Consider the following 10,451-nt stretch of genomic DNA (forward strand, 5'->3'; position numbering starts at 1 on the left):
TTTGTTTTTCTCTTTTTTGGTGATAAGTTGAGGCATCTTTATGACTCCCTGCTGTAAAGAAGGTGTAAGCATGCTGTATGGGTTACTTTTTTACTACTGAATAAAATATGCATGAACCTTTACAGTCGTTTCGCGTTTAAATGAACTGATCTTGAAAAACAGCATCCATTAACATGGTCTAGCATTTCTTTTGGGGTCATGTGGCTACTTGAATCCTCAGCACACATTTGTGATACCATAATTTCCATAGCAAAGTCTGTATCATCAGCCTCAGATGCAGCTGACAATCATCTGGATCCACCTCTACTGGGCGGAGTCCCACAGGGCTGTGTACTAGGAGCAGCCATTTTCTCCAGCGGCACCACGAATCAAGTTCCTTACACACAATGTGACATTGACAAATGAACCAATACTTCATGATTATGTAAATCCATCTTTTTTCACGAGAGCCCAGGTACGAGCTGAGGATCCTTTAACAGTAAGAAGGTCAGTAAAAAGGTCCAGTGTTTTGAGAACATCTGGAAGCATGTTGCATTAACTTTAACAAATCCATAGATTCTATCATTAGATCAGACTGGAGAAAGAAACTGGGATAATTAAATTATACATTTATAAATGCATTAAGACTAAATAAATTGTAGGGTACCAGTGGTCCTCAATAGTTGTAGAACAGTAAAGAGTGAGATGTGTGAGGTTTTATTCAGAGCAGTACAGAAACAGAATAAGATGTCTTATTTGGAAGATATGTTGTGGATAATAGTATGATGGAAGGAGATTTGAATTCAATATAATTTAAATAAAATTTCAAATCTTGTTCCATATGCACGTTTATTTAAATCCTCATGTCACCAAGTTACCAGAAACCTGCTTCATACTGCACCCCATTATCACACGAGGAAAGGTTTACTTCACCAGCACAAAACCAACCAACCAATTAATGTGAATTAAGAACAATACAATACAAAATATTCAGCTGCAGTCTCTATCTCAATTCAAGTCAATGTGCTTTATTGGATTTGTGTGTGTGTGTGTGTGTCACTGTAGTCCCCCAGTAGGTGGCGCTTCTTCTGAAACCATGTGTGTACAGAAGGGAAATGAAAGTAAATGTGAAAGTATCTCAGAGAAGAAGAGGCTGGAGACGGTGGAGACGGTGGAGAAGGAGGAGACGGTGGAGAAGGAGTTTCCTGCTGGAGGGTGAGTTTATAATGTGTAAAATGTGTAAAATCTTATCTCCATCATCTAAAGCATGAAGAGTAAAGATTGTACAGAACGTGTTAAACGGGTTTTTATGTGCAGGAGGTGAATGAATGAATGGATGAATGAATGAACGAGTGAGTTTGTGGCCTGTGGGGTTTCCAGTAATCGGCAGGTAGAGGCCCTGCTGGAAACGGGCGTGTCCCCCCGAGACGCATCATGTTATTTTGAAACCGTCTGACTGGTTTCTTCTTCTCGACGTGTGTGTGTGTGTTGACAGATGTGGCCGCCCCGAGACGTGGAGTCGGTGGTCCCTCGGCCTCGGGGGACACTGCGGCGTGTGTGTGGCGTGGTGCTGGGCATCTTCGCGCTGATCTGCTGCTTGCTGGGACGGCCGGTGTCCTTCGTCGTGAAGACGGTGCACCTGACCCTGTGCGGCCTCGCCCTCGGGGTCACCCTCCTCACGGTGTGTCTGGTGGCTGAGGAGTGGTGCTTCCACCTCCCCCAGCGGTGAGTTTATACTAATCACTTACATTTACAGCATTTACCAGGCGTCCTTATCCAGAGCGACTTACAATCAGTATTTACAGGGACAGTCCCCCCCTGGAGACACTCAGGGTTAAGTGTCCTGCTCAGGGACACAATGGTAGTAAGTGGGATTTGAACCCGGGTCTTCTGGTTCACAGGCGAGTGTGTTACCCACTAGGCTACTACCACAAAATTATATATAAAATTATATAAAATATGTTCTGTATTAAAACGCCACCTGCTGTGTGTATTAACATGCATATTAACGCATGTTGAATGTGTGTTTCATCTACGACGGCATTGTGTGTTGGATGCTGCGTGTGTGTGTGTGTGTGTGTGTGGAAGGCGGTTGTTATATTTACATGATTATTTTTTTGCATTTTAACGCATGTTGAATGTGTGTTTCAGCTACGGCGGCAGTGTGTGTCGGATGCTGCGTGTGTGTGTGTGTCACCGTGCGCAGGTGGGCGTGTCCGCGCTGGCGCTGCTGTTCATGTTGAGGGCGGAGCCTCTGTCTGGTGATGACCTATTAAACGTCCTCATCTCCGCGTCCTGTTTCCTGCTGCTGAAGACCACCGCTGTCCTGGTACGATCTAATTCTCTTCTGTTGTAGAAGATAAAACCTCCCAGAAAAAATGCAAATTTCATTTAAATCCAGTCAGATAGTCTACAAACACATTTGTGTGAAATTTGCATTTTTGTTGTTTTGCATGTAAGAAGATTAAAGATCGTTTCTGTAAATGGGGCCTTTTTGGTTATTTATTCCCAAATTTCTGCTATTAATAAAAGTGAAATTGCGGCGGTGAGTTCAGACTGTGAGCTGGTTTCCGCAGAGTTTTGTGCGAGGAGCCAGACTGTGTAGAAACTGGAACCCGTGGCTGTTCAGGTAGAAGGTTAGAGGTGAGTGTGGCGGAGGCAGGACGTGTCCACCTGTCCCACCGCACCCACAGTCCCAGTTCCTGTAGCCCGGTGAACCAAGATCACGCATTACAATCTATTCCAGTACAGAGACAACATTTTTCTTCTTATTGGACAAACCGTCACCACCTGCAGAGACGGCGCCCTCTACCCTGGAAGGGCGTCCCTGTCTGTGTCACTCCTTCCCAACGTTTGGGAAGCTTTTCCTTGTGTCCAGAAGGGTCAAGTGTGTTGGGATGTCAACTGTAGGGCCTGTCAAAGCCCATTGGGACGTACTGTATGTGATTATGGGCTTTATAAGAAATAAATGTTGTTGTTGTTGTTGTCTGTCCTGCAGGTGCCGTCTCCGGTGGAGATGTCGGAGGTCTGCGAGGCGGGGAAGATGAACGTGTCACATGGCCTCGCCTGGTCCTTCTACCTGGGCTACCTGAAGCTGGTCCTGCCGCGTACGTCACTTCCATTACTCATCATTCCCAAGCACTCGGCATCCCGGGAAATCCGTGGGGACGGAAGGCTGGAATGAATAGTAGAGAAAGTTAGAGGGAACTCCAGAGAGGGAGCTGGACCTCTCCAGAGGGGTCGAACCCCTGAAACAGGAATTCAGTGGTCACCCACCCCCACCCGACTCTCCCGTCTCGGCACTCCAGCCCATTTATCGTCCTTCTTTGTAGGGGGACACAATTTCAAGATGACTCCTCATGGAGATGGAATCTCCCGCCTTACAACGCTGCTCTTTAGGTTTAGTGTTTGGGTTCGTTTCAGGAGTGTTTGTGTGTTTGTGTGCAGATCTGCAGAAAAGTGTAGAGAAGTTGAAGGAATTAAATGGCGCCGTTCTGAAGGGGGCGGGGCCAACCCGCTTGCACATCCTGCTTCCCCTCAACGCCGCCGTCTCTTCTCGGCCGGAGGTCGACGACCCCAACGTCCGCTTCCACGCTCACCTGCCCCCTCTGGAGGTGGACCGTGCCGGGGTCAGGGGGCGGGTCTTTAAGAACAGCCTCTACAAAGTGATGGACGCTCAGGGGAAGGCGAGTTTCCTCTTTACAACCTTACGTCATTCATACTGTCGACTCACCAGAAATGTGAGGGATATTGTGGCATTTCAGAATGATCCTGTTTGACGGAATCTGGCCACACCCACAGCTCCGCCCTCGGGAGGGCGGAGCCTCCCTTCTGATCAGTGTCGCTGCTCTCTGCATTTCAGCCTCATTTCTGTGTTCTGGAGTACGCCACGCCACTGCTGACCCTCCACCAGATGTCCCATGAGAGCAGCGCTGGGTTTGGAGAAGCCCAGAGACGCCATCAAGTCCTCCTTTTCTACAGGACCCTGCGGGACATTCTGGAAAGTTCCCTGCAGTGCCGGAACCTCTACCGGCTGATTCTGTTGGACGGTGAGGGAAATAAAGTCACTTGATGCGTTCAGGATCTAGAGAAATAAACAGTCCGAATCCAGAAGATTGATGCAACATCTGACGCTCCTCCTCTAGACCAGCGTACCCATGAGCCCCACTACCTGTCTACGGAGATCGTCCGGCACCTGCAGCAGCAGCAGAAGGAGGAGGTCTGCTTGGCTCCCACCCTGGACCTGGCACTGGGGGCTGCTGGACCAATGAGCTCCATGCCCAGCCTCCAGATCAGCAACACGCCGCGCCCACTGAGATGTGAGCCAGAGGAGAACTCTGAACTCTGACGTGCTGGTCTTCACGCAGTCCACGTTCAGCGCTGGTGGGCGAGAACCAGGAAATTTCACGATTTTGTAAAATAACTTCAATTAAATCCACTGGTGCTTTTTGTCACTGAAAATGAGAATAGGTGTGTTTGAGGACATTTACAGCATTTACCAGACGCCCTTATCCAGAGCGTCTTACAGTCAGTAGTTACAGGGACAGTCCCCCTGGAGACACTCAGGGTTAAGTGTCCTGCTCAGGGACACGATGGTAGTAAGTGGGATTTGAACCTGGGTCTTTTGGTTCATAGGCGAGTGTACCTGCTAGGCTACTAGCACCCTAGGACAGGAGACACTGACCAATCAGAACACAGCAAAATGCAGCCAGCATTTCTTCCAGCTTTTCCGGTCCAATATCTGAAGAGTGACTGTAATTACTGTGACGAACACACCCCGTGACCCGACTGGGTGATGACCTGTCAGGGGTCAGATAAATCATCCCAACAGCAGAAAACAGTCACAATAAAAGGCTGGTTGTAGGTTCAACCCCCCCTAACTACCTCCGTGTCCCCGAGCAAGACACTGAACCCAGAGTGTATCCAGGGCGGGACTGTCCCTGTAAATACTGGTTGTAAGGCGCTCTGGATAAGGGTGTGAATGTAAATGTTCTCATATCAGATACCTAGTCAGGTATTAGTGGCAGTTTATATTTATGGATTAATTATGTGAATTCTCTCATGTATGTATCATATCTATGTAATAATATGTATTATTAAATAAGACCTGAAATACTCGAGTGTGAACCTGCCCCGACCTGCCTGGCCAATAACGCGGAAAGCCCGAAATTCCCCCGTTATGCTTCCAGAGAAGAGTCAGTGGAGTATTTCCCCATTCCTGGGAATTTACCCGAAACAAATACATCGGAAACGTGGCTACAGTGGCACATCAAATGAAAATCTTTTGAATCACAGATCTTATTCAGATCTTAATCAGATCTTATTCAGATCTCACTCAGATCTTATACAGATCTCATACAGATCATATTAAGATCTTACACAGATCTTATACAGATATTACTTAGATCTTATTCAGATCCTATTCAGATCTTATTCAGATATTACTCAGATCTTATACAGATATTACTTAGATCTTATTCAGATCTTACACAGATCCTATTAAGATCTTATTCAGATCGTATTCAGAAATGAATGAAATGCGCCGCACGGTTGCGTGATCTCCGGCTGATTTAACAAGACGCGCCGGTTGCTCCTCACATATGAAAGGACAAAAAAGTCAAAACCTCCCGATATGTTCACATGTAAACATTTTCATTTTTCCTTTAAGCGAACTCACTTCTATCCTAAATGGGTTCAGAAGACGAGCAACGTTCTAACTGCAAATTGGAACAGTCAGAGTCCGAAGATTTTCACCGGTCGGACGTTATCTTCTCTCACACATTTTTGCCACTTGGCCTTCCATACGAAGTCCCGCCTCCGCGGCTGACGCAAACGAGGAAGCGCCGCGCCGTATATAAAGCGCGCCTGCGCCCATGGAGAGGAGACATGGTGCTGAGACATGGGGCTGATCCCGGCGCTGGAGGAGGACCGGAGCGGTGAGTATATCGGGATTATATCGAGTATTTCTCGACCGTAATTTAGATGTAAAATTAATGGCTGTCACCTACAATAATAAAACCATTGCTGCTTGCATGTGTGGTCCTTTATATTAATTGTGTTGGAATTTGGCCTCAGACCGCAGTTCAGAAGCTGATCTGATCAGGCGGATTGAGGGATGCCTCTCCCAGGCCAAGACCTCCTGCCTGGGCTGCCAGGAGCTGCTGCTCCCCCGCAGGCTAGCGGCCCAGATCACCGCAGACATCCTGAGCCTGTCTGCGGACGAGCCGTGCGGCGTGCGGGGCGCCCTCGTCCGCCTGTTTCTGGAGGCCACGGACGCTCTCCAGGAGCTGGGCACCCTGGCCGAGGTGGACCGCAGCGTCACGCCCACCTTCGAGGTGTCCGTGCTGCTCCGGCCGGACGTGGACAGCTGGCCGGCCCTGTGGAGCCTCTTCAGGACCGGCAGGGTCCTGCGCCTCCGGCCGGAGTACCGGCTCGTCAAGAGGAAGCTCTACTCGTCCACGGTTCCTGTGGTCCATGAACGTTCTCGGACCAGGACCAGAGGCTCGCTTCCAGTCAGTTTCCCTCTGGTGAGGGACCAGGCAGGGAACAGGGGCTCAGTCTGAGCATCGAGGACCAGAAGAAGTCCGGGTCCGATACGGCTGCTAATACAAATACATCACAAGTATTTATTATAACAACTTAACTACATGATATTAGTTTCAACTGAGAAATGAGAAGGTCTGAACCCGAGTGGGACCTAGAACCGGTTTGGTTCCTTTTTGTTTGTCACGTATTGCATGTCTAAACCTGTGAATTTGAGTGCGTGCGGTTTGTAGATTTGATTTATTTATTGTAAAAACACTGGGTTGGAAATGTGAGCAAGCCGGTCTTGCCTGTGAATTATGCAAAATAAAAAATATTTTAACAAGGTGCATCGCTGTTCATTTAACGGGACTTTTATTAAACAGAAACACTATATACACTAACAAGGCTGCTTCCTGTACAAAACACACACACATAAAAAAGGGACATTTTGAAATGGACCCTTACAGAGGGGAGGTGGACCGTCTGGGCGCCGTTCAACACATCACACTCCCATCCTCATTATATTATATTCTACAGCGGTTATTATAAATCCTCCCTCCTGACATAACCAGGTTACATTGGTACGTGTTAATAAACTTCGTAACGTATAGCGCGAGTAAATGTTTCTTCGTACAGAGTATATATTATTATTATTATATCTATTTAAAAGGGAGTGTGAACTCGGTCCTCGCACATATTCAGCACGACCCAGGTAGTGTTTGTTGTAGAACATGTGATGACGTGTGTGAGGGTGAGTAAGAGGAGGAGGATGATGATGATGATTATTATGATGGTGGTACATTCGTCATTGTGTTGATGAACAGAATCTCCCTGAATTGCTGAGCGGTCTCCCACATTCTCCCGGTCACTTCTTCATCTTGAGGTCCGCTTCGATGGCGCTGCGTCGCCCCCTGGTGCCGCCGTCCTGAACGGCAGAAAACAGACGCGGTTAAAATGGAGACTCGGCAGGTTCAACACAGCAACGTTTCCAGCAGTGAACACGTCGGCCAGAGCCGCCCTGCAGAAAAGCAAGAAAAAAAAAAAAAAAAAAAAAAAACACCCAAAGACTGTCGCATAAAAAGGGAGAAATAAACAGGAGAAGTGCGCCAAAAAAGGGGGCGGAGACCTAAAGATTTGCAGCGGAGACATTTTCCCAACAGGGTCACAATATTGCATTTCGTTCGTCATTGTGTAAGTGTGTGTTCTGGCTTTATACACCAGACCACGCGGCCCTGGATACTTACAAAGAGAGAGAGAAGAAAAGCGGGAGAGGCCATGGGGACAGAGTCCTGCAGGAGGGCAAACAGCACAGTAAGAAAGAGAGGAAGAGAGGAGACACACAAGCAGAGAGATGAAATGAAAGACGAGGGGAAACGGGACAGACAGGCTGCGCTCTGAGGGTTCGTTCGTAAGTACGTGTGTGTGTGTGCGCGTGCATACGGACGTCTCGTCTCGATATATCCGAGGAAATGGCATAATTATTCCAGATTATATTAAATCTATATATATATAATCTATATATTAATCAGCTTTTGGAGACTGGTACCCAGTGGAGAAACGCCGTTTTCCTGCTCGGTTTGTACAATTTACAGCGATAAAACGTTCTTTTTATGGGACATATGGAGACTCACAGATGCTTCACAGGTGATTATAGCCGCATGCAACGTACACCCACCCATAAACCTATAGAAACATGCCTCTTACCTTGAGGATTAAAAAGGGTCAAAAAGACAGAAATGTGCTGGAATTGATTGTGAAGAGTCTGGTCATACAACCTCGTTTACGGGAATGAACATGTGAAGAGCGTTCAAATAAAGATTAAAACCTCCCGCCTCATACTGAGCAGGTCCACCTTCCACCACCAGAACACTGAAGCATGGACTCCACTAGACATCTGCAGGTATCTGGTCCAAAGTCCTGCAAGACGAGACATGTCCCACACATGCTCAACTGGACGGAGATCTGAAGACCACTCGCGTGGCAGGGCACGTGACCCTGCTGAAGGTAAAATGAGGGTAAACGGTTTTGGCCCCTTTGGTGCTGGACTCGGGTCAGCATGGTCACTCTGACTGGTCTGCAGCTCCACAATCCAATACGAGCCAACTTTTCCTCTGGCGTCACGAGCGGTGGGCAGAGTGATCAGAGAGACAAGGTCCGCTAACGTGGAGCCCTGAGGAAATTAAAGGTCTCCTAGCTGTCTGGACGTCCACAAAAATTTAACAACAACAAAAAAAAAATTTGCTGAATTGTCAATAAGCTAAAAAAAAAAAAACTGAAGACAGGGACAAGAAGGGGACAACGTAAACGTGTGAAGTTCTAACACGCGGCTCTTGGCCTCGGGCACCATGGGACTTGATATTATGGACGACTGGTGTGTATAGGTATGACGTCCGGGCGCGCACGTGCCCCACCTTATCGCTGGCGTCCGGTTTGCGGGTGCTCTCTCGGCCCCGCAGGCTCTTGGTCCCGATGCCGGCCTCGGTCGTCTGCATGATGAGCTGCGTGGCCAGGAACTGCTGGATCTGCTCCAGGACGTCGCGCTGCATCTCCAGCGCCATGTGGTAGACGTCGTGGTCCGAGCTGTTGTACATCACCGCGTTCTGGAACATCAGCATGATGTCGCGCTGGAACTCGGCTGTGGTGCGGATCATGCCGGACTCGATGTTCTTCTTGATGGCTGATAGGTCCATCGGCCTAAGGGAAGGTTCGTCGCGAGAGGTCAAATGAAAACGGAGCTTTTCACCAAGCGCGTTTCTTCGGGATTTGCGGCGGGGTACCTGTGTACGATACTGTGGTATCCTGGCGCGATGTCATCTGACACCGGTTGTAGGAACACGCTGGCGTACCTTAAAAACACACCCGCCGGGCAAGTTAGGTGTTTTCTGCTGAGGAATTAACTGAACGGACCGACGTCTCTCCAGACGCGAGAACCTTCAGTGGTCTCGCTGTGGTTCGACTATGGACGCATCGATGAGGGACACAAGAGTCTCGTGAGTTTTTTTTTTTTGCACGTTTTCTTGCCGTCAAGTTCTACCGAAATCCTGACTAGCGTTAAACAGCAGCGAACGGCCAATCGAACGCAGCTACAAAACAGTAAAAACGCGCCCGGCGTTCATTTGTGGACGAAGTCCTCCCCGGAGCTACGTTCTGCCCTGCATCCATGCACAATCGTCATTCATCGATCGTGAGACTCATGTTCGACCCCCACCGAGATTTGCTGACCTGTGATTGGCTGCTGCCCGCCACACCAGCATGATTGCTTTTTTCCAGATCTTCTGAGCCTGGAGGGCTTCCTGATCCTCACTACACATGGAGCTGGAAGGAGGAGGAAGAAGATCGTGATTAGTAATAAAAACCACAGCCGGTAATGTCCAGAACAATAAGGGAAGGTGCGGGCGGGGCTCACAACTGCGAGGAGGCGGGGCTACTGGCCGTTGAGTCGGCCGTGTATCCACGCTGGGAGTTGGTGCCATATCCATCCTCGCTCTCACTCGCCGGCGGCTCCACCTCAGACATGTAGGATCCCTCTGCGTCGCCCTCACCGCACTCCTTCACCTCCATCCCTTCGTCCGCATCCACCTCGCTCGTCCCGTCTTCTTCCTTCACCTCCTGAACACAGACAGGAAATAACCACCCAGGTCAAGGAGAGGAAACTCAAACATCTAGAACCGTGTATCCGACACAGAACACGGACTCCACCTCAAATTAAAATGCTCCACGCTCGACCACCTCTCTGCAATCTGTATTCTGATTGGATCAATTCTGAGAAAGCGGAGAAAGGAGACGAGGACCAGACAGGTGCAGCGACGTACCTTAGAGTCTTTTCCAGACACGGAACTGTCCTCAGACTCTGTATGGAGATAAGAGAAAAGTTTTCATATCGTGCCTGGTGTTAGCGGGGTGTGTGTTAAGCGCGCGTGTGTGTGTGTGTGTGTGTGCGTGTTAGG

The 10,451-nt window shown here is 48.7% G+C and overlaps 3 protein-coding genes across 3 annotated transcripts; 2 read left to right on the top strand and 1 right to left on the bottom strand.

The window, feature by feature from the left end:
- Positions 1–1,033: 1,033 nt before the first annotated feature.
- On the top strand, positions 1,034–4,516 carry LOC114779091 (stimulator of interferon genes protein-like). Its single transcript, XM_028967293.1, has 7 exons — positions 1,034–1,194; positions 1,475–1,704; positions 2,131–2,308; positions 2,978–3,086; positions 3,427–3,665; positions 3,842–4,028; positions 4,125–4,516. The coding sequence occupies exons 2-7, from the start codon at positions 1,475–1,477 to the stop codon at positions 4,325–4,327; spliced, it is 1,146 nt and encodes a 381-aa protein (XP_028823126.1). The 5' UTR covers positions 1,034–1,194; the 3' UTR covers positions 4,328–4,516.
- A 1,333-nt stretch (positions 4,517–5,849) lies between these two features.
- Positions 5,850–6,851, top strand: LOC114779089 (DNA damage-inducible transcript 4-like protein). Its single transcript, XM_028967289.1, has 2 exons — positions 5,850–5,915; positions 6,055–6,851. The coding sequence occupies exons 1-2, from the start codon at positions 5,879–5,881 to the stop codon at positions 6,540–6,542; spliced, it is 525 nt and encodes a 174-aa protein (XP_028823122.1). The 5' UTR covers positions 5,850–5,878; the 3' UTR covers positions 6,543–6,851.
- Positions 6,852–6,859: 8 nt separating this feature from the next.
- Positions 6,860–10,354, bottom strand: LOC114779088 (bromodomain-containing protein 8-like; the record flags this gene model as incomplete). Its single annotated transcript, XM_028967288.1, has 7 exons — positions 6,860–7,429; positions 7,749–7,793; positions 8,916–9,198; positions 9,282–9,350; positions 9,727–9,819; positions 9,911–10,113; positions 10,317–10,354. Coding segments are annotated over 7 exons (791 nt in total), but the record flags the coding sequence as incomplete, so codon positions are not given.
- Positions 10,355–10,451: the final 97 nt, after the last annotated feature.

This window comes from Denticeps clupeoides, unplaced genomic scaffold (genome assembly GCF_900700375.1).
Source record: "Denticeps clupeoides unplaced genomic scaffold, fDenClu1.1, whole genome shotgun sequence".
Taxonomy (NCBI): domain Eukaryota; kingdom Metazoa; phylum Chordata; class Actinopteri; order Clupeiformes; family Denticipitidae; genus Denticeps; species Denticeps clupeoides.

What these genes read in the sequence shown, in the direction of transcription:
- LOC114779089 (XM_028967289.1), top strand. Translation starts at nt 5,879, where the DNA reads ATGGGGCTGATCCCGGCGCTGGAGGAGGACCGGAGCG. An exon ending in GCTGGAGGAGGACCGGAGCG is followed by an intron (nt 5,916 to 6,054) that starts GTGAGTATATCG and finishes ATTTGGCCTCAG; the next exon opens with ACCGCAGTTCAGAAGCTGAT.
- LOC114779091 (XM_028967293.1), top strand. Translation starts at nt 1,475, where the DNA reads ATGTGGCCGCCCCGAGACGTGGAGTCGGTGGTCCCTCGGCCTCGGGGG. An exon ending in TGCTTCCACCTCCCCCAGCG is followed by an intron (nt 1,705 to 2,130) that starts GTGAGTTTATAC and finishes TGTGTGTTTCAG; the next exon opens with CTACGGCGGCAGTGTGTGTC. An exon ending in TGAAGACCACCGCTGTCCTG is followed by an intron (nt 2,309 to 2,977) that starts GTACGATCTAAT and finishes TCTGTCCTGCAG; the next exon opens with GTGCCGTCTCCGGTGGAGAT.